Source organism: Anomaloglossus baeobatrachus, chromosome 3, assembly GCF_048569485.1.
Source record: "Anomaloglossus baeobatrachus isolate aAnoBae1 chromosome 3, aAnoBae1.hap1, whole genome shotgun sequence".
Taxonomy (NCBI): Eukaryota; Metazoa; Chordata; class Amphibia; order Anura; family Aromobatidae; genus Anomaloglossus; species Anomaloglossus baeobatrachus.
The window spans coordinates 424,796,372-424,819,392 of NC_134355.1; the positions used below are offsets into that span (position 1 = coordinate 424,796,372).

General features: G+C 52.7%; 1 protein-coding gene across 1 annotated transcript in view; it reads right to left on the bottom strand.

The window, feature by feature from the left end:
* PSMD2 (proteasome 26S subunit ubiquitin receptor, non-ATPase 2) overlaps positions 1-23,021 on the bottom strand; it is an 81,880-nt gene that overhangs the window by 13,780 nt on the left and 45,079 nt on the right. The window contains exons 8-14 of the mRNA XM_075340342.1: positions 22,693-22,753; positions 21,980-22,126; positions 21,781-21,887; positions 10,008-10,135; positions 9,301-9,388; positions 8,983-9,145; positions 8,793-8,894 (exon numbers count right to left, since the gene is read on the bottom strand). Coding sequence (XP_075196457.1) covers positions 8,793-8,894; positions 8,983-9,145; positions 9,301-9,388; positions 10,008-10,135; positions 21,781-21,887; positions 21,980-22,126; positions 22,693-22,753 — 796 coding nt within the window. The remainder of the gene's footprint in view (positions 1-8,792; positions 8,895-8,982; positions 9,146-9,300; positions 9,389-10,007; positions 10,136-21,780; positions 21,888-21,979; positions 22,127-22,692; positions 22,754-23,021) is intronic.

Here is a 23,021-nt window from a genome sequence, read left to right on the forward strand (position 1 = left end):
TCTTCGAGGAAGCATCTGCCTTCCACTCGCGAAGCCACAGGATCCTGCGGATAGCGAGGGAATTAGCCGAAGCCACCGCAGTGCGGTGAGAAGCCTCCAGCATGGCAGACATGGCATAGGATGAAAAAGCTGAAGCTTGGGAAGTTAAAGCAACCATTTCGGGCATAGATACTCTGGCGAGGGAATGAATCTCCTCTAGAGAAGCAGAGATGGCTTTGAGAGCCCACACTGCTGCAAAAGTTGGGGAGAACGAGGCCCCCGCCAGCTTCATACACAGATTTGGCCAGAAGGTCGACCTAGCGGTCAGTGGAATCCTTAAGTGAGGTGCCGTCAGCCACCGACACAACGGTCCGGGCTGATAGCCTAGACACCGGAGGGTCTACCTTTGGTGAATGAGCCCACTCCTTGACCACCTCAGGTGGAAATGGAAACCGGTCATCAGAACCACGCTTTGGGAAGCGTTTGTCAGGACAGGCCCTAGGCTTGGTCACAGTGGCCTGAAAACTGGAGTGGTTAAAGAACACACTCTTTGTCCTCTTAGGCAAGGTAAACTGGTGCTTTTCTGCCAGAGAGGGTTGCTCCTCTGATACTGGCGGATTGAGATCCAGTACAGAATTAATGGACGCAATCAAATCACTAACATCTGAGTCACTTTCTGACAGATCAATGGGGCACATGGAGTTAGCCTCCGAGCCCCCTCCTGTAAAGGCATCCTCCTCGTCCCGCGAGTCAGCGTCTGAAACAGAGCCGCGGGACGAGGAAGGAGAGGGAGCCCTGCGTCTCCTTTTAGGAGGACAGGGTCTGGGAACAGATGATGAATCCTCTGTGAGCTCCGCTGAGAGAGCCCTAGCAGCAGAGGCACCCTGTGAAGGGGGCTGATGCATGTTCAGCAAAGTCCTGGACAGCTGTCCCATGGAGTCGGCAAAAGACTGGGAGATAGACCTAGATAAGGATTCTACCCAAGCCGGGGGTTCAGCCACAGGGACCGGAGCAGCCTGAGAGACCACTGTTGGGGCGATTCCAGGCTGAGGCATCGTCAGGTTAGAGCAGGCATCACAATGTGGATAGGTGCTCGGTTCAGGCAGTAGGAGCTTACATGCAGTGCATACTGAATACAGCTTTGGAGCCTTGCTCCTCGTGTGAGACATGCTGCTGAAGTGGGGGCTCTGCCAGAATGACCCCCAGAGAGTATATACAGAAGGTCCACAACCGGAGGTTGTGGCTTACCAGACCGCGAAGCGGTTTGTGTGCCCTCCAGATCCCAAAGTCCGGACCCCCAAGCACCTCAGCAGGGATGCTGCAGCCAGCGCTGATCGCAGGGAAGAACGCTGAGAAAATGGAGCCGGAGTGAAGAGAGGGAGCGGGACTCACTCTGAGAGCGGGATCTGGAGGGCCAAAGAGACCTACAGGGGAGGAGACATGAACTCAGTGAGGAGTGTCTCTCCCCTGTGTAGAACGGCCGCTGGGCGGAGCCGCACTGTCCCTCTGCATGGCGAAGCCGGGGCCTAAATTTGAGCGGTGCGGCCGGCGCGCAGGCACCATCGGCGCGGTTCTCAGGCGACAGCCAGAGAACCCGCCGGAAATGTCACAAAAATCACTCAGCACACTCTCCCCCAACAATAAAGTACAAGGGACCCCCATATATAAACGTCTCAGGTACTTGGCTTGCTGAGACGCAGGGTTCCAAGTCCCTGGGGGCGAGTGCGCCGGTCCAGCAGGATCCTGAAGGGCTGCGGATGGAGACCGGTCTCCTGCAAGCATGGAGAACCGTGCTGGCTCCCACTTCAAGCCAGAGCCCGGAGGAATGGTGAAGGAGCACGGCATGTAAGGCTCCAGCCTTGGAATCAACCTTAACAGCACCGCCGACACAGTGGGGTGAGAAGGGACATGCCGGGGGTCCAGGCCTGGACCCGCTTTTCTTCAAACTCTTTCCAAAAATGAAAAATCAGATGAGAATGCATGTGTGGATGTGTGCCTCCTGAACACAAAGCGATAAACTGGCTAGATCTGGTTCTCCAGGGGGTGTATAAGCTCAGAGAGAGGAGCTACACTTTTGAGTGTAGTACTTTGTGTGTCCTCCGGAGGCAGAAGCTATAATACACCCAATGTCTGGGTCTCACATAGGAACGATAAAGAAAAACGGATTTTTGTGTACTCACCCTAAAATAGTTTTCTCTTAGCCATCATTGGGGGACACAGGACCATGGGTGTTATGCTGCCTATCCATAGGAGGACACCAAGTAGATGTAAAAGCATAGCTCCTCCTCTGCAGTATACACCCCCTGGCCGGGCCAGGCAACCTCAGTTTTAGTACACAAGCAGTAGGAGAAAAAAAACAGTAAAAACTTCTCAACAGAGGAACATGAGAAAAGAAGAGTCATAACCAAATAAGGTACTGAGAGAACCAAGGCCCAACAGGGCAACAGGGTGGGTGCTGTGTCCCCCAATGATGGCTAAGAGAAAACGATTTTACGGTGAGTACACAAAAATCCGTTTTTCTCTGACGCCTCATTGGGGGACACAGGACCATGGGATGTCCTAAAGCAGTCCATGGGTGGGAAACATAAAACAAGACAACACAACCCAAGGACTGGGAACCAGTCCCAGACAGCCTGGAGCGCCTACTGAGAGAGGTGCTCTACTACCGTTTGCAGAATTTTCCTACCCAGATTTGCCTCAGTTGAAACCTGGGTATGAACTCTGTAATGCTTTGAAAACCTATGTAGGCTACACCAGGTCGCAGCCTTACACACCTATTCCACTGAAGCCTGATGCAGAATGGCCCACGAAGCACCAACTGCTCACGTGGAATGAGCCCGCAGCCCACTAGGAATGGGCTTGCGTTGCAAGCGGTAGACTTCCTGGATCGCAGAGCGAATCCAGTGAGCCAGAGTCGCCTTTGAAGCTGCCTGTCCCTTCTTAGGCCCCTCAGGAATGACGAACAAAGAGTCCGTTTTCCTAAAGAGGGCTGTCCTGGATATGTAATATCTGAGAGCTCTGACGAGGTCTAACGAATGCAGAGACCTTTCCACCCTATGAACCGGGTGTGGACAAAAGGAAGGCAGAACAATGTCCTCGTTCAAATGAAACGGGGTAAGAACCTTTGGAAGGAAATCCGGAAGGGGGCGCAGAACCACCTTGTCCTGGTGAAAGATCAGAAAAGGCTCGCGGCAAGAGAGTGCTGCTAGCTCCGAAACCCGTCTGATGGACGTAATTGCCACCAGGAATGTTACCTTCCAGGACAGAAGAGCAAGGAAAGATTCCTTGAGGGGTTCAAAGGGAGACCTCTGGAGACCGTCCAGAACGAGGTTGAGGTCCCATGGTTCCAGCGGCTGTTTGTACGGGGGAACTAGATGGGAAACGCCCTGGAGGAAGGTCTTGACCTGCGGTTTTTGAGCCAGGCGGCATTGGTAGAAGATTGAGAGCGCTGAGACCTGCCCTTTAAGGGAACAGAGCCGACCTGCAGAAAATTGAGAATTCTGGGGATGGCCAGAGGCAGAGGCTGGACGTTAGTTTCCCTGCACCATGAAAGGAAGATTTTTCACGTACGGTGGTAAATGCGGGATGAAGCAGGCTTTCGGGCGCTGATCATGGTGGAAATAACCGCGGGGGAGAATCCCGCTCTTGTTAATACCCAGGTCTCAATGGCCATGCAGTCAGCTTCAGGGCTCTGGTGTTCTGATGGGAAATGGGCCCTTGGGTCAGCAAGTCTGGGATGTCTGGAAGGTGCCACGGTGCGTCTGTGAGCATTTGTACTAATTCGGCGTACCAGGCGCGCCTGGGCCAGTCCGGTGCTATCAGTATCACCGGGACTCCCTCTGCCTTGATCTTCCTGATTACCCGCGGCAGCAGGGATAGAGGTGGAAATATGTAAGGCAGGCAGAAGTGGTGCCAGGAGCAGACTAGAGCATCCGCGCCGATGGACTGCGGGGTCGCGTGACCTGGCTATGAACGCGGGTACCTTTGCGTTCAACCTTGAGGCCATTAGGTCCACGTCTGGTGTGCCCCAGCGAATGCAGATGTGTAGAAACACATCTGGGTGGAGAGACCATTCTCCGGCAGCCAGGCCTTGGCGACTTAGAAAGTCTGCTGCCCAGTTCTCTACCCCCGGTATCTGTACCGCTGATATCACTGATCCCGACGATTCGGCCCAGCTGAGGATCTTGTGGGCCTCGAGATAAGCCGCTTTGCTGCGGGTGCCCCCCTGCCGATTGTTATAGGCTACAGCTGTCGCATTGTCCGATTGCACTCGAATCTGACGACCCGCTAGCAGAGGGCAGAACGCTCTGAGCGCGAGGAAGATCGCGCGGAGTTCCAGGATGTTTATGGGTAGGAAAGACTCCTGGGGCGTCCAACGTCCTTGAGCAGTGTGGTGCCGGTACACTGCTCCCCAGCCTAGGAGGCTGGCGTCCGTGGTCAGGACAAGCCAGTTCACTGGGAGAAAAGATCTCCCCTTCGATAGGGATGAGGACCGAAGCCAGCAGCGGAGTGCGTACCTGACTGAAGGCGTCAGGTGAAGATGTCTGTCCAGGATGAAGGGGCTCTTGTCCCAGGCCGCTAGAAGGGCTAGCTGAAGTGGGCGGAGGTGCAGTTGAGCAAAGGGTACTGCTTCCATAGCTGCCACCATCCTGCCGAGCACTTTCATGCTGAATCGAATGGAGCGAGACGGAGGACGTAGAAGGCAGCGTACCGCTCGTTGAAGAGCGATCGCCTTGTCCTGAGGGAGAAGGATCAAGCCCCGACAAGTGTCCACAGACATGCCCAGGAAGGTGATGGATCGTGATGGGATCGGGGATGATTTGTCCAGATTCACTAGCCACCCTAAGCGGGATAGGGTGTCCACAGTGATCTGTACGCTGGTTGAGCAGTCGCGGAAGGAGGGGGCCTTGATGAGGAGGTCGTCCAAGTAAGGGAGAACAACTACTCCCCTGGCGTGAAGGACGCTCATGGCGGCCGCCATGACTTTGGTGAAGACCCTTGGTGCAGTGGCAAGGCCGAAGGGTAGAGCTACGAATTGAAAGTGGGAGTCCTGAATTGCGAAGCGGAGGAACTTTTGGTGATCTGGGGCGATGGGTATATGGCAGGTACGCGTCCTTGATGTCTATGGAGGCGAGGAATTCCCCTTCTACCATGGATGCAATAATGGACCTTAGGGACTCCATTCTGAATCTCCGTACATGCACATGTTTGTTTAGGTGTTTGAGGTCCAGGATGGGTTGAACTGACCCATCCTTTTTGGGGACCACAAAGAGGTTGGAATAAAAACCCACGAACTTCTCGTCGTCTGGGACAGGTATTATCACTCCTGCTGTTTGGAGCGAGTGGATTGCTGAGAAAAAAGCTTTGCGTCGTTTTCGAGTCTTTGGGGGGGTTTGAGAGAAAGAATTTCGGACCCGACCCCCGAGTCGGTTCTATGTGGTAACCGGAAGGCACAAGGTCTCGCACCCATTTGTCGTCTGAGGCGGCAGCCCAGATGTGATGAAAGAGCCGCAGTCGACCTCCTACAATGAGTGTGTCTTCCGGGGCGCCGAAGGAGTCATGAGGGGGGAAAACGTTGTGGCCGAGTCTCCCTAGTCCTGGACTGTTTCGGTCTAGGCTGCCATGACGAAGTGGGTTTCGGGGAGAGCTGAGAAGGTCGGTCCCTGCGTAGTCCGCGGCTGGTGGCGGGGACAGCACGGGATGTCGACCAACCAAATGAGTTCCGAAAGGAGCGGAACGAGGACTGTGGACGTCTTGTGAAGGACGTCCTGGACTTCAGCTGGGGAAGGGAGGTACTCTTTCCTCCCGTGGCGTCAGAAATGAGCTTGTCCACACGTTCGCCAAACAATCGGTCTGGAAAAAAAGGGAAGGCCCGTGAGAGACTTCTTGGAGGCAGAGTCCGCTCGCCATTCTCGGAGCCAGAGAGCTCTACGGATGGCTATGGTATCTTAGGCGGCAAACGCTTCGCAGGTAGCAGAATCCATGGAGGCCTGCATGAGGTACTCCACCGCAGCGGCAATTTGAGCTGTTACCTCTGTGAAGGTATGAGTGAACTGGGATTCCTCAAGCGAAGTGTTAAGGGATTCTCGCCTTTGCGACCCACACAGCGGCAAAGGAGGGCGAGAGGGAGGAACCCGCAGCCTCAAAAAGGTGCTCCACCTGTCTGTCGGGTCCTTGATGGAGGAACCATCGGGTAAAGACAGGAGCGTCTTTGTGGTAAGGCGGGGGACCGGGGGCGGATCGGCCCAGCCCTTAGGGGCAGGTGAGGCAAAAAGGGTACCGGGACTCCATGAGTTTTCGGTTACCGAAACGCCTGTCAGGCTTCTCCCTTTGCTTTTTGAGGATATCCTGAAATTCTGGGTGATCAGCGAAAACCTTTTGGGGTTTCCTTGCCCTCTTAAAGGAGACTGCATAGTCAGTGGTAGTGGATGGGGGATCCTCCACATGCAGAGTTTGGTTGATTGCTGCTATAAGGGAGTCTATTGCAGTTTGATCATCTGGGGAGGCTGAAACCAAGGAATCCTCTTGGTATAAACAGCATTCTCCCTCCTCCAGCTCTTCATAAGCCGTGGAGCGTGTGGGAGAGCCTGCCATGTGTGCTCCCGAGGGAGAGCCCGCTGGAGACACCCGGCCGTGTGCTCTTTTCCTGATCCCTGCAACCGGTGAAGCGTGTGCCCGGATTACCTCAGAAGGATCCTCCATAGGGGTATCCTCAGGCTGCGTTCCGTCCAGGAACCCAGAAGGGTGTGGAGGACGACATTGCATAGCCAGCACCAGGTTCTGTGACAGTTTTTCCATGGATTGGGACAGAAACTGTGCCCATTCCGGTGGGCTGGGAGCCCAGGACTCAGAGAGAAGAGGTGTGTTTACGTGCTAGCTCAGCGTGGCAGGCAGTGCAGGCTGAATAATAGACTATGTGGGCCTTAGTACTCTTCGTGCCCTTAGAATTCTGCATGTTCCTAATAGGAGTATGCCAGGAGGGGGAGCAATGCTCAGCAGAGCTACAAGTGAAACAAGCACCTCACCAGAATCAGCTGATGGCCCTGTCCTCGGGAAGGATTAAGCTCTATGGAGATCTTCGCACGCTGTCCTGGGGGGGTGGGTTGGGCTTATCGCGGCCGCGGGGGGGCGGGGCTTAGCGCTAAAAGAGCGCGAAGATGAAGTCAGTGTGCCCCCCCCCTGCTGTGGGTAGTAAAAAATGGCGGGAAGGGAGCTTCTGATAATTTTCCTCCCTCTCCCTCCAGTCAGCACACAGCTTGTCACTGGTGGTTATCAGCCGGCTTTTCTGCTAGAGCAAATAAACAGCGTGAGTCCCTGAGCCCTGGGCCCTCCCTGCCACCGGGAAATTATCTGCAGGACTTTCTGCAAACAGGAGTGACTTCCCCCCCCCCTCCTCCAGCCAGCAAGCTAGAGAATAGTTAACACTGTGTGTGCAGGATCCTTGGGGCTCTCCTCCTTGCACTCAGCAAGGGACTTTCTCATAATAAATACTGTAAATGTCCTGGGAGCCTTCCCTGCAGCGTCTTTTCTCCCTTTGTCTGGGAAACCAGTCAGGGGGGATCTCACCTTAAAACACTGCTTCAGTCCAGGCAGTGAAAACCGGTGCCATATTCAACTCAGAGCCTGCAAAGAGAGGCTGAGGAATTGGTGCCATATACAACTCAGAGCCTGCAAAGAGGGGCTGAGGAATTGGGCTATAGGGGCACAGGCCTCTACCCTGGGCTTTGGAAAATCGGTGTCTGTGGAACCCGTCGTCCAGCCCAGGATCCAGCGTCGCAGGAAGGGGTACGTGGAGGCGACACTCCACGTTCCCGCCCGTTGATGGTAGTGGGAAATCGGTCCCAAAAGGAAACAGTCGCCCTCAAAAAATAACAAACCTTGAAAGGAAGTGCCTCCTACAGACACTAAGCTAAAACTGAGGTTGCCTGGCCCGGCCAGGGGGTGTATACTGCAGAGGAGGAGCTATGCGTTTGCATCTACTTATTGTACTCCTATGGATAGGCAGCATAACACCCATGGTCCTGTGTCCCCGAATGAGGCGTCAGAGAAATGTTCCTATATTAGCCTTAAAGGGGCTGTTCACTACTTTAACAACCCCTTCTCATTCCACACGTCTATATAGTTCCTGGCTACGCTTGGCACCTCCATATTAGGGATTCCGCTCTTCAAAGATGGAGAGATGGTTGGGCATGAATATAGGTCTTCATTGTAGTTTAGTAGAGATGCATATAGAAAAAATAGGTTGTATATACCTTTAATGTAATTAATGTACAGACGCACAAATAGGCTATATGGCCAATATACAAACATATGCTTACACGGTGCACCAACACACTCTGATTAGGAATACACGAACTCCAATATTGATATAAATGTTATAAATATAAGGTACTTAGTGCTTTTTGAGCAAAGAGCACTAAAGCCTACCATGTCATGGTGAATCTAGGTAAGTAGTGCTCTTTGATCAAAAATGGTTACTGCCAACCGCCCATATCACGGTGAACCTAAATATAGATGGCCCCTACCTCTCTAGGTGCCAAGTCACGCATCAACTGAATGGGGAGTGAAAAGGAAACCAGGGCTTAGCACCCATATCCACCCATCTTTCCCACACTGTTTTAATTACGAGCTATACCTGGTCTCCTTTTCACTCCCCATTAAGCACTCTAAGAGTTTCTGCCCCATCCTCTTATTGATTAGTGGGAGTCTCAGAACCTGGAATCCACGCCAATCTAACTTCCGACTTGTCGCCGACTATATAAAAGGTAGCCTTTGAATCACAGAAGAGTTACTTACACATTCTCTGAACCTACCTGCATATGCACAGATATCCACAAGGGTGTTGGCAAAGCTACGGAATGGCTCAGAAACGACCTCCAAAGCAGCGAGGATTGCCTCGATGGCTTCACCTTTTCCTAAATGACAAATAGGAGGATGACGCCAATCAGAAACAGGTAGCAGTCTCTCCAACAAACATTCCTGGCTTTGCAAATTATTACTCACCCAGATGGTTAAGTCCCAAGCCAAGTGGAAGCCAGCGAGCAAATGTGTCCTTTAGTTCCTGCTCCGACTTCTCCATAATAGTCTGAAGGATTGTGGATGTAACATCTCCATTACATGATCCCACAGCTATCATCCCACAAGCAAGAGCGGTTATTCCAACCACCTAAAACCAAACAAAATATGGAGGATAGTGTCTATACAGAAGAGAAGAAGAATGTCAGTGATCAGACCTCTAAAATAATCAACTCCGGCCCCTGAGAACTTGAGGATGCAATTATCGGAAAGGACAAGGATGTTACATGTCCCGTAAAGTCTTACCTCCATGCTAGACTTTGAATCTCCCATTACTGGAAGTAGAAGTGTCAGAACATCCTCACGATTGGAGCCAGCGTATGCCAGTCCTAACCTGAATGTAGGGAACAAGAAAATATGGTAATGTAAGAAGTATGTGATTTCCACAGCCTAATATTACATGCAAATACTGCTCAGAAATGGTAAGCAATCACATAGCTTATGGATTACAGAAAAAGTGCATCTGATCTCTATGCCACACAATACGATCAGTTAGTTCTGTGCTCTGATCTTTTCAGAGCTCTATGACTTCTTCCCTTATCACAAAGGGCTGTACATATGAGTCTGGCAACACGTTCCCCGAGACCCCCAAAGATCAGCCATAGGCTGTGAGAATCTGAATTGCCCACCATATAACACCAAAGAGGCCCGAGTCCTGCAGTTACTGCTCTGCGTTCTGTGCCTTCTTCAGTGACACACGCCATAATCAGGGCATCTGGGCAGTGGTCCTTTAGAAGACGCAACACTTCATACTTATGTTTAGGCAAATCTTGCATCAATAAGGAACAAACTATGGAACCAGATTATTGTCATATTTCCTGCCGTTGAACCCATCTTGTTCACTATCATACCAAATAACCCACTACATAGCCAGGACGGACACCGCACCTACACAATTCACCAAGAACCCTAACAGTTGCAAATACGTACTCAATGTGCTCTGTATCACTCACCCAAAAATGGCACCAAGACGCATGGTGTTGCTATTATGAAGGACGTAGTCTGAGAGAAGGGCCAAAGCTGGGTCACATTCATTTCTCACCCCAGAGTTTACAATACCACAGGCCAAAAGAGCTCCAGACTGCAGGGATAGAAAACGCCTTGTCAGACAGCAATACAACAACATAGTAGGGCACATTTATTAAATGGAGTGTTTAAGCCCAAGCCGACAGTATAACCTAAGCACATAGGGACCGATTCATTTGTGTTGCACCTAAAATTTGTGACATTTGGCGTTTCGTTTTATCAAGTATGTTAATTGGGGTACATGGAGAACCCTTGGGGTGGCCAAGAGGCCCAGTGTACTGTTTTGGCCACTGGTTTGCATGCCCTCGCACCATCTCTGGTGACTGAAGGCTGGCAATCACCAGTGAGGAAGGCGAAGGCATGCAAAACCAGTTTTTAGAATAGTGTCACTTCTGGATATATTCTGTCACTTAGGCCTCTCAGTCGCTTAAACTGTGATGTGGTCCCTAAAAAAAAAAAAATTGGTTTTCTACATTTTGTTGGAAATATGAGAAGGGAATTTTGTTTACTTACCGTAAATTCCTTTTCTTCTAGCTCCTATTGGGAGACGCAGACAATTGGGTGTATAGCTTCTGCCTCCGGAGGCCACACAAAGTATTACACTTTAAAAAGTGTAACCCCTCCCCTCTGCTATACACCCTCCCGTGCATCACGGGCTCATCAGTTTTGGTGCCAAAGCAGGAAGGAGGAAACTTATAAATTGGTCTAAGGTAAATTCAATCCGAAGGATGTTCGGAGAACTGAAACCATGAACCAAAAGAACAATTCAACATGAACAACATGTGTACACAAAGAACAACAGCCCGAAGGGAACAGGGGCGGGTGCTGGGTCTCCCAATAGGAGCTAGAAGAAAAGGAATTTACGGTAAGTAAACAAAATTCCCTTCTTCTTTGTCGCTCCATTGGGAGACCCAGACAATTGGGATGTCCAAAAGCAATCCCTGGGTGGGTAAAAGAATACCTCGATAAAAAGAGATGAAAACGGCCCCCTCTTATAGGTGGGCAACTGCCGCCTGAAGGAGTCGCCTACCTAGGCTGGCATCTGCCGAAGCAGAGGCATGTACCCGATAGTGTTTCGTGAAAGTGTGCAGACTCGACCAAGTAGCCGCCTGACACACCTGCTGAGCCGTAGCCTGGTGTCGCAATGCCCAGGAAGCATCTACGGCTCTGGTAGAATGGGCTTACAGCCCTGCAGGAATTGGAAGCCCACAAGAACGGTAGGCTTCAAGAATCGGTTCCTTGATCCACCGAGCCAAGGTTGACTTGAAAACCTGAAATCCCTTACTCTGGCCCGCGACAAGGACAAAGAGCGCATCCGACCGGCGCCGGGGCGCCGTGCGAGAAATGTAGAGCCGGAGTGCTCTCACCAGATCTAATAAATGCAAATTCTTTTCACATTGGTGAACTGGATGAGGGCCCAAGGGTAAGAAGATATCCTGCTTGAGATGAAACGGGGATACCTTAGGGAGAAAGTCCGGGACCGGACGCAGAACCCCTTATCCTGGTGAAACACCAGGAAGGGGGCTCTGCATGATAGCGCTGCTAGCTCAGACACTCTCCTGAGTGATGTGACTGCCACTAGAAAGGCCACCTTCTGCGAAGGGCGAGATAGAGAGACCTCCCGCATCGGCTCGAAAGATGGCTTCTGAAGAGTCGTCAGCACCCTGTTAAGATCCCAGGGTGCGAACGGACGCTCGTAATATGGGACTATGTGGTCAACCCCCCTGCAGGAACGTGCGGACCTGCGGAAGCCTGGCTAGACGCTTTTGAAAAAACACTGAAAGCGCCGGTACTTGTCCCTTGAGAGAGCCGAGACAAGCCCTTGTCCATTCCGGATTGATAGTGAAAGAAAGAAGGAAAAGTGGACAAGGCAAACGGCCAGGGAGTAAAACCCTGATCAGAGCACCAGGATAAGAAGATCCTCCAAGTCCTGGGCTAAATCTCGGCGGACGTTGGTTTCCTTGGCTGTGACATCTTGAGATAACCCTGATGACGCTAGGGGCCAGGGCTCAATGGCCACACCATCAGGATGAGGGCCGCAGTATTCAGATGGAAAAAAAAAAGGCCCTTGAGACAGCAAGTCTGGTCGGTCTGGGAGTGCCCACGGTTGACCCACCGTGAGGTGCCACAGATCCGGGTACCACGATCTCCTCGGCTAGTCTGGAGCGACGAGGATGGTGCGGCGGCAGTCTGACCTGATCTTGCGTAACCCTCTGGGCAGTAGAGCCAGAGGAGGAAATACATAAGTCGAAACTGCGACCAGTCCTGAACTAACGTGTCTGCCGCCAGAGCTCTGTGATCCTTGGACCGAGCCATGAATGCCGGGACTTTGTTGTTGTGCCGAGACGCCATTAGATCGACGTCCGGTGTTCCCCAGCGGCAACAGATCTCTAGAAACACGTCCGGGTGAAGAGACCATTCCCCTGCTTCCATGCCCTGGCGACTGAGAAATCTGCTTCTCAGTTTTCTACGCCCGGGATGTGAACTGCGGAGGTGGTGGAGGCTGTGGCTTCCGCCCACAGCAGAGTCCGCCGAACTTCTCGGAAGGCTTGACGACTGCGTGTGCCGCCCTGGTGGTTGATGTACGCAACCGCCGTGGCGTTGTCCAACTGAATTCGGATCTGCCTGCCTTCCAGCCACCGCTGGAACGCCTTTAGGGCTAGAGACACTGCCCTTATCTCCAGAACATTGATCTGAAGGGAGGACTCTGTCGGAGTCCAGGTTCCCTGAGTCCTGTGGCGGAGGAAGACCGCTCCCCACCCTGACAGACTCGCGTCCGTCGTGACCACAGCCCCGGCTGGGGCCGGAAAGATTTGCAAGGGAAATAGAGGCGTTCTTGTTTAGGGACGTCGACCTCCTGTCCCATTTGCGGTGTCCGATAGAAGCGGACGCAGACGAATCTGCGCAAGGGAACTGCCTCCATTGCTGCCACCATCTTCCTTAGGAAGTGTATGAGGCGCCTTAAGGGGTGTGACTAGGTCCGAAGGAGAGAGTGCACCCCTGTCTGTAGTGAGCGCTGTTTATGCAGCGGAAGCTTCACTATCGCTGAGAGAGTATGAAACTCCATCCCGAGGCATGAGAGTGTAGGACCCGCACCACTGTTGCCATGACTTTGGTGAAGACTCGACTTGATGGCGAAACGCAGGAAGCGTTGATGCTCTGGTGCAATCGGCACATGGAGATAAGCATCCCTGATGTCGATTGATGCTAGGAAGTCTCCTTGGGCCATCGAGGCGATGACAAAGCGGAGAGATTCCATCCGGAACCGTCAGGTTCTCTGTCTGTTGAGCAGTGTGAAGTCCAGAACGGGGCGGAGTGATCCGTCCTATCTTGGTACCACGAACAAGCTGGAGTAAAAAACCGCGACTACGTTCTTGAAGGGGAACGGGGATCGCAACTCCTCCAGCCGTCAGAGTGTTCACCGCCTGAAAACGTGCATCGGCTCGCTCGGGGGGCGGAGATGCTCTGAAGAAACGAGTCGGAGGACGAGAACTGAGCTCTATCCTGTAACCGTAAGACAGAATGTCTCATCCATCGGTCTTGGACATGTGGGGACCGCTCCCCTGACCTGGACCGCCATGCAGAAGAGGTTCTCTGGCTCTTCTGTGGCCCGTTGGACGATGAGGATTGGGACCTAGCTGAGGGTGCTGAGGTCTCTTTGGTTTGGGCTGGGTAAGCACGAGTCCTTTCCCTTGGACTGCTCAATCGTTTCATCCAATTGTTCGCCAAACAATCGCTTGCCAGAAAAAAGCAAACCGGACAAGAGCTTCTTGGAAGCAGAATCTGCCTTCCACAAAGACGCTAATTGCGGAGCAGAGTCTACTACTGATCTAGCCGCCAGTCAAGAGACTGGAGGGGCACCTTGGGACACTGAGCCCAACCCTTAACAACGTCAGAGGGGAAGGGACAACGTGTGTTATAAGGCGTTTAGTAAAAACGCTTGTCCGGGAAAGCCCTGTGCTTCTGGACAGCATCTCTGAAGCCTTGAGAGCCACGTCCGGACAGAGTCCTGGGTTGCGACCTCCGCCTCATCCTCTATAGAGTCCTCAAGCTGAGACCCTTGATGAAGTCGGAGAAGATTCTAAGCAAGGCCGCTTAGCCGGTCTGGGACTGCGGTTCGTGCCGGAGTCCACCACGTAATAACTAGAGGCCACCCCAGGAGCACGCTTCGTCGCAGACCGAGAGAGGCCTGGGGGCGATCCCGCAGTGCCCGGGGCCTGTGTAAGGGGCCGGTCTGGACTGCAAGCTCCTAGTATCTTAGCACACCATTTGTCCATAGCCTAAGCCATGGATAATGAAAATGACTCAGAGTTTCTCAGCAAAAGCTGCAACTCTGTCCCTGCCGCCTGGACAGGGGACGCCGGCGGAGCTCAACCAGTGCCCCCGGCTCCGGCTGAGCGAGTGCCACATGGCCCGAGCAATGCTCACAGTGATCACTGAGGGATACATATGTACAGCCGAACTGTGAAAATGCATACACACATTATATATCTATATATACAGTTCAGCACTCTAGGGGGCCCAGCACCGAGAAGAAGCCCCCTGGCGTACCGACCGCTCAAGCAGTGTGTGCTGCTTAAAAACATGGCTGTCGGCGTTTACAGTGAAGGGGGGAGCCGTGGGCGTAACCCCAAAAGTGTGGGAATCTGGTGCCCCGAGTGAAACGTGAGGGGGGCGGAGGACAGCCGAGTGTGCTCCAGCCCTCACTGTCGGCCTCAGACTGACCGTCCCGCCCTTCCCCCTGACTGGCAGGGCCGGGGGCGGGAGTTTAAGGCGCTAGGCCGCAAAAGCCGGGGGCTAGAGTTAAAAACCGCGGCCGGCCAGCAGGCGCGGTCGGCGCGGTAGTCTGTACTAACCCCGCAGGCGCTGCCAAGTCTGAGGCTAAGGTGCTCCATGCACCGTCCCCAAGGGGACACTGAGTACCTTGCGGGGATCAGTGTCGTAGAGTGATTAGTGAGGGGGGCGGAGGACAGCCAAGTGTGCTCCGGCCCTCACTGTCGGCGTCAGCCCGACCGTCCCGCCCTTCCCCCTGACTGGCAGGGCCGGGGGCGGGAGTGTAAGGCACTAGGCCGCAAAAGCCGGGGGCTAAAGTTAAACACCGCGGCCGGCAGGCAGGCGCGGTAGTCCCGTACCAACCCCGCAGTCGCTGCCAAATCTGAGGCCAAGGTGCTCCATGCACCGTCCCCAAGGGGACACTGAGTACCTGTGCGGGGATGTGTGCCGTAGAGTGCTTAGTGAGGGGGGCGGAGGACAGCCAAGTGTGCTCCAGCTCTCACTGTCGGCGTTAGACCGACCGTCCCGCCCTTCCCCCTGACTGGCAGGGCCGGGGGCGGGAGTGTAAGGCACTAGGCCGCAAAAGCCGGGGACTAAAGTTAAAACCGCGACCGGCAAGCAGGCGCGGTCGGCGCGGTAGTCCCGGCGTCATACCAATCACCGCAGTCGCTGCAGCGTCTGAGGTCAAGGTGCTCTATGCACCGTCCCCAAGGGGACACAGGGTACCTGTAGATGCAGGGCCCTGTCCCTGATGATACTCCGTCTCCTGTCCGGCAGAATCCCACAGGGGCTGCGGAGGGAGGCCGGTCCCAGTGTCTGGATGACCGGATAGGATCCCACTTCCCCAGAGCCCCTAAGGGATGGGGAAGGAAAACGGCATGTGGCTCCGGCCTGTGTACCCGCAATGGGTACCTCAACCTTAACAACACCGCCGACTTAGTGGGGTGAGAAGGGAGCATGCCGGGGGCCCTGTTAGGGCCCTCATTTCTTCCATCCGATATAATCAGCAGCTGCTGCTGACTAAAATGTGGAGCATTGTGTGAGTGTCAGCCTCCTTCAACACAAAGCATAAAAACTGATGAGCCCGTGATGCACGGGAGGGTGTATAGCAGAGGGGAGGGGTTACACTTTTTAAAGTGTAATACTTTGTGTGGCCTCCGGAGGCAGAAGCTTTACACCCAATTGTCTGGGTCTCCCAATGGAGCGACAAAGAAATTACTGATTAACACTTAATCCTTCTTTCTAACAAAAAAGAGAATTTTGTTTACTTACCGTAAATTCTTTTTCTTATAGTTCCGTATTGGGAGATCCAGACATTGGGTGTATAGCTTCTGCCTCCGGAGGACACACAAAGTACTACACTAAAAAGTGTAGCTCCTCCCTTTGAGCATATACACCCCCTGGAGAACCAGATCTAGCCAGTTTAGTGCAAAAGCTGAAAAAGAATAGCCACCCACAAGTAAAGACAGAGCAAAAACCGGAACAACCGGAGACTCTTTCCACGACAACAGCCGGTGATAACACGCGGAACAAGAAACTGCCAACAGGCAACAGGGAGGGTGCTGGGTCTCCCAATACGGAACTATAAGAAAAAGAATTTACGGTAAGTAAACAAAATTCTCTTTTTCTTTATTGTTCCTATGGGAGACCCAGACATTGGGACGTCTCAAAGCAGTCCATGGGTGGGAATAAACAGAAAAACTGAGAAGTAGGCAGAGAACGGAGAACCACCTTGTCTTGATGAAAAACCAAAAAAGGTGACTCCGAAGAGAGCGCAGCCAAATCAGAGACTCTCCTGAGGGAAGTTATGGCAACTAGAAAGACCACTTTCTGTGAAAGACGAAACAAAGAAACCTCCCTAAGAGGCTCAAAGGGGGGTTTCTGCAAGGCCGTGAGGACCAAATTGAGGTCCCAAGGATCCAAGGGCCGCCGGTAAGGCAGAATGATGTGAGACGCGCCCTCCATGAAGGTGCGGACCTGAGCCAGCCGGGCGATACGCCGCTGGAACAGCACTGACAGAGCCGAGACTTGTCCCTTGAGGGAATTGAGGGATAGTCCTAGCTGCAGACCGGACTGTAAAAAGGACAGAAGGGTCGGCAAGGAAAAAGGCCAAGGAACATGGCCGGAAGAGCGACACCAGGACAGGAAAATTCTCCAAGTCCTGTGATAGATCTTGGCCGAGGAAGACTTCCGAGCCCGAGTCATAGTGGAGATGACTTCAGGAGGAATACCAGCCGTCAAGATCCAGGACTCAAGAGCCACGCCGTCAATCTGAGAGCCGCAGAATTCTGGCGGAAAAACGGACCTTGTGAGAGAAGGTCTGGACGGTCCGGAAGATGCCACGGCACCTCTACGGACAGATGGAGCAGGTCTGGGTACCAAGCTCGCCTGGGCCAGTCCGGAGCAATGAGGATGACCCGACGGCCCTCCATTCTGATCTTGCGCAGAACTCTGGGCAAGCGAGCTAGGGGGGGAAACACGTAGGACAGACGAAACTGGGACCAATCTTGAACCAGAGCGTCCGCTGCAAAGGCCTGAGGATCGTGGGAGCGAGCCACGTAAACTGGAACCTTGTTGTTGTGACGGGATGCCATTAGGTCCACTTCCGGAGTGCCCCATTTGCGGCAGATTGACTGAAACACTGCCGGATGCAGGGACCACTCGCCACTGTCCACGGTTTGACGGCTGAGATAATCTGCTTCCCAGTTTTCCACGCCTGGGATGTGGACTGCGGATATGGTGGACTTGGGAGTCCTCCGTCCATTGAAGGATGCGTTGAACCTCCAACATTGCCAGGCGGCTGCGTGTCCCGCCTTGGTGATTGATGTAGGCAACCACTGTCGCGTTGTCTGACTGGACTCGGATGTGCTTGCCCGCCAACAGGTGGTGAAAGGCTAGGAGAGCTAGAAGCACAGCTCTGGTTTCCAGCACATTGATCGAGAGGGCTGACTCGGACGGAGTCCAAGTGCCCTGTGCTCGGTGGTGGAGACATACCGCTCCCCAGCCGGATAGACTGGCATCCGTGGTGAGGATCACCCAGGACGGGGCCAGGAAAGAGCGCCCCTGAGACAGAGAGAGGGGCCGAAGCCACCACTGAAGGGAGCTCCTGGTCTGTGGCGACAGAGCCACTAGCCTGTGCAAGGAGGAAGTCCGCTTGTCCCAACAGCGGAGAATGTCCAGCTGCAGAGGACGCAGATGGAACTGGGCAAAGGGAACAGCCTCCATTTACGCCACCATCTGACCCAGCACCTGCATCAGGTGCCTGATGGAATAACGGCGGGGCCTCAGCAGAGAGTGCACCGCCAGATGGAGGGACTGCTGTTTGACTAAGGGCAGCTTCACAAGTGCCGGCAGAGTCTCGAACTGCATCCCTAGGTACGTGAGCCTCTGGGTCGGAGTCAGAGTGGATTTGGGCAGATTGACAAGCCACCCGAATTGGGCTAGAGTGACGAGAGTGAGCGAGACACTCCGCTGACAGTCTGCGCTGGATTAAGCCTTGACTAGAAGGTCGTCCAGGTAAGGAATCACTGCCAACCCCTGGAGGTGCAGAACCGCAACCACTGCTGCCATGACCTTGGTGAATACTCGAGGGGCCGTGGCTAACCCGAAGGGGAGAGCCACGAATTGGAAATGTTCCTCTCCGATTGCAAAACGTAGCCAACGCTGGTGTGAAACTGCAATTGGCACATGCAGATAGGCATCTCTGATGTCAATGGATGCCAGGAAATCTCCTTGGGTCATTGAGGCAATGACTGATCGCAGAGACTCCATGCGAAAATGCCGCACCTGAACATGCTTGTTGAGAAGCTTGAGATCCAGGATGGGCCGGAAGGAACCGTCCTTTTTGGGGACTAGGAAGAGATTTGAGTAGAAACCTCTGAACCGTTCCCGGGCTGGAACCGGTACAATTACTCCGTTGGCCTGCAAGGATGCCACGGCCTGAGAGAAGGCGGCGGCATTGGAGCAGGGGGGAGTTGACAGAAAAAATCTGTTTGGCGGGCTGGAAGAGAATTCTATCCTGTAGCCGTGGGAGATGATATCCCGCACCCACTGATCGGAGACATGTTGAAACCACACGTCGCCAAAGTGGGAGAGCCTGCCACCGACTAAGGACGTTGCTGGCGCGGCCAGATAGTCAAGAGGAGGCTGCCTTAGTGGCAGCAGCTCCTGCGGTCTTCTGTGGACGCGCCTTTGTGCGCCAGTTGGATTTTTGGTCCTTGGCTGAGTTAGTGGACGAGGCCGAGGGCTTAGAGGATGACCAGTTGGAGGAACGAAAGGAACGAAACCTCGACTGGTTCCTACCCTGGGCAGGTTTCCTGGTTTTAGTTTGTGGCATGGAAGTACTCTTCCCGCCAGTAGCTTCCTTAATAATTTCATCCAGTTGTTCACCGAATAGCCTGGATCCAGCAAAGGGAGCCCAGCAAGGTACTTCTTTGAAGAAGCATCTGCCTTCCACTATCGAAGCCACAAGATCCTGCGGATAGCGAGGGAATCAGCCGAAGCCACCGCAGTGCGGTGAGAAGCCTCCAGCATGGCAGACATGGCATAGGATGAAAAAGCTGAAGCTTGGGAAGTTAAGGCAACCATTTCGGGTACAGATTCCCTGGTGAGGGAATGCATCTCCTCTAGAGAAGCAGAGATGGCTTTGAGAGCCCACACTGCTGCAAAAGATGGGGAGAACGAGGCCCCTGCCGCATCATATACAGATTTGGCCAGAAGGTCAACCTGGCGGTCAGTGGAATCCTTAAGAGAGGTGCCATCAGCCACTGATACAACGGTCCGGGCTGAGAGTCTAGACACCGGAGGGTCTACCTTTGGTGAATGAGCCCACTCCTTGACCACCTCAGGTGGAAAGGGAAAACGGTCATCAGAACCACGCTTTGGGAAGCGTTTGTCAGGACAGGCCCTAGGCTTGGTCACAGTGGCCTGAAAACTGGAGTGGTTAAAGAACACACTCCTTGTCCTCTTAGGCAAGGTAAACTGGTGCTTTTCTGCCAGAGAGGGTTGCTCCTCTGATACTGGCGGATTGAGGTCCAGTACAGAATTAATGGACGCAATCAAATCACTAACATCTGAGTCACTTTCGGACAGATCAATGGGGCACATGGAGGTAGCCTCCGAGCCCCCAGTAAAGGCATCCTCCTCGTCCTGCGAGTCAGCTCTTGAATCAGAGCTGCGGGACGAGGAAGGAGAGGGGACCCTGCGTCTCCTCTTAGGAGGACGGGGTCTGGGACCAGATGATGAATCCTCTGTGATCTCCGCTGAGAGAGCCCTAGCAGCAGAGGCACCCTGTGAAGGGGGCTGATGCATGTTCAGCAAAGTCCGGGACAGCTGTCCCATGGAGTCGGCAAAAGACTGGGAGATTGACCTAGAGAAGGATTCTACCCAAGCCGGGGGTTCAGCCACAGGAGCCGGAGCAGCCGGAGAGACCACTGGGGGGGCGATTCCAGGCTGAGGCATTGTCAGGGCAGAGCAGGCATCACAATGTGGATATGTGCTCGGTTCAGGCAGCACGAGCTTACATGCAGTGAGACATGCTGCTGAAGTGGGGGCTCTTGCCAGAGTGACCCCCAGAGAGTATATACGGAGACCCACAACCAGAGGTTGTGGCTTACCAGACCGCTGGAGCGGTGTTGTGTGCCCTCCAAATCTCAAAGCCCGGACCCCTAAGCACCTCAGCAGGGATGCTGCAGCCAGTGCTGATTGCAGAGAAAACGCTGATAAAACGGCGCCGGAGCGAGGAGAGGGGGCGGGGCCAACCCTGAGAGCGGGATCTGGAGGGCCAAAGAGACTTACAGGGGAGGAGACATGTACTCAGTGAGGAGTGTCTCTCCCCTGTGCAGAACGGCCGCTGGGCAGAGCCACACTGTCCCTCTGCATGAATGACATGCGAGGGCAGTGAAACCGAAAGTAGGCCTCCGGCGAAGCCGGTGCCTAAATTTGAGCGGTGCGGCCGGCGCGCAGGCACCATCGGCGCGGTTCTCAGGCGACAGCCAGAGAACCCGCCGGAAATGTCACAAAAAACACTCAGCACACTCTCCCCACATAATAAAAGTACAGGGACCCCCAGAACATAAACATCTCAGGTACTTAGCTTGCTGAGACGCAGGGCCATGTCCCTGGGGATGAGTGCTCCGTCCAACAGGATCCTGAAGGGCTGCGGATGGAGACCGGTCTCCTGCAAAGCATGGAGAACCGTGCTGGCTCCCACTTCAAGCCAGAGCCCGAGGGATGGTGAAGGAGCGCGGCATGTAAGGCTCCAGCCTTGGAATCAACCTTAACAACACCGCCGACACAGTGGGGTGAGAAGGGACATGCCGGGGGTCCAGACTTGGACCCGCTTTTCTTCAAAATCTTTCCAAAAATGAAAAATCAGATGAGAATGCATATGTGGCTGTATGCCTCCTGAACACAAAGCAATGAACTGGCTAGATCTGGTTCTCCAGGGGGTGTATATGCTCAGAGGGAGGAGCTACACTTTTTAGTGTAGTACTTTGTGTGTACTCCGGAGGCAGAAGCTATACACCCAATGTCTGGGTCTCCCATAGGAACGATAAAGAAAAAAGGATAAAAAAATGATGCAATTTGTAAAATAGACATGTGGTAAATGTTATTTATTATTTTATATTGTATTTGTATTTCTGGTTTGAGGGGGGAAAAAAAAAGTGAAAATTGTAAAGTTGGTCAAATTTCCAAAACACAAACAATATTGCCCTACATGTACCACTAACAAAGTACAATGTGTCACGAAAAAATCTCAAAAAGCTTTCCAGGGTTATTACCTCAAAGTGAACTGTAAAATTTGTCCTGGTCAGGAAGGTGAAAACAGGCTGGGTGGTGAATGGGTTAAACTATGTATGATGACCGATTTTTTTAAAAAATATACTCAAAAACCCAAAATCAACAATGCACACCATATATGCTTACCTTAATGTAGTCCTCAGAAGAATATAAGTACTTGTCTATCTGAGTAAGTCCTCCGTCCACATCCCAAAGGAGGATCATTCCCAAAGACGCGGCTGCACTCAGCATTCCTATTAAATGTGAATTACACAGATGAGACCGGTGAGGTCCCTACAGCATAATGTCCTGAATGGGAAAGACCTGCATATTAGTCATTACTCACCATGATCCTTGTTCTTATATAGCCACTTGTTTCCATCATCAGTCAGCAGCTTGTCTTGCCCAAAGGCTGCATTAACAAATCCATTCACAAAGGAGGAAGCCAAATTCATCCTTGCTGAATCCACCTGAGATCCACTACCTCCAAATCCTGAATTATAAAAGGAACACATACATAATTTGAGCTCACTTTCTGCTAAAGAGGTCTTACACCATAGTACACTGCAAACTGCACACAGAGTTCTTAGACCTGCACTTATTTAGACAATTCAAGTCATGCCAGTATAATCTGGATACTAAAATGAGCATTTTAGGAGTTCAGCTAAAGAGTGAAAGAGCTTGCAAGTGCAATCAATCCCTGTCCACCAGGCCTGATGGATAGCTGCACTTTGTACTGGTCAGTGTGAGATCACAGCAGCAGGGCAAACTCTGAGGAGCCGTCAATCAGGCTAGTTAGCAAAGACAGAGTTTAGAATTTCAGAAAGGATTCTAGAGTCACTCTGAACTGGATTATCAAAGTAAGTACACCAGTCTGATATTGTTTAAGACATCAGCTTAAGCAGTTGACCAATGCCAAAAGTGTCGCCTGACCTCTACAGCCAATCAACAGTATTTCTTCCGTTCGAACATTTCGTAATTGGTTGTCTAGCAACCCCTTTAATATTGTAAGTAGTTTGTATTGTAAAACTAGGTAAGCAATCACTGATCACAACTTACGGTTATTTTCCAGGTGGGTTTTGTAGATGTCATCTGGCACTTTGGGTTCCATGATGTCAAGCTATAAAAGGAAAATAAAGAAGGGAATTTTGTTACTTACCGTAAATTCCTTTTCTTCTAGCTCTTATTGGGAGACCCAGACGATTGGGGTATAGCTACTGCCCTCTGGAGGCCACACAAAGCACTACATTAAAAGTGCAAGGCCCCTCCCCCTCTGGCTATACCCCCCCGTGGTATCACGGGTTCTCCAGTTTTAGTGCCAAAGCAAGAAGGAGGAAGCCAATAACTGGTTTAAACAAATTAACTCCGAATAACATCGGAGAACTGAA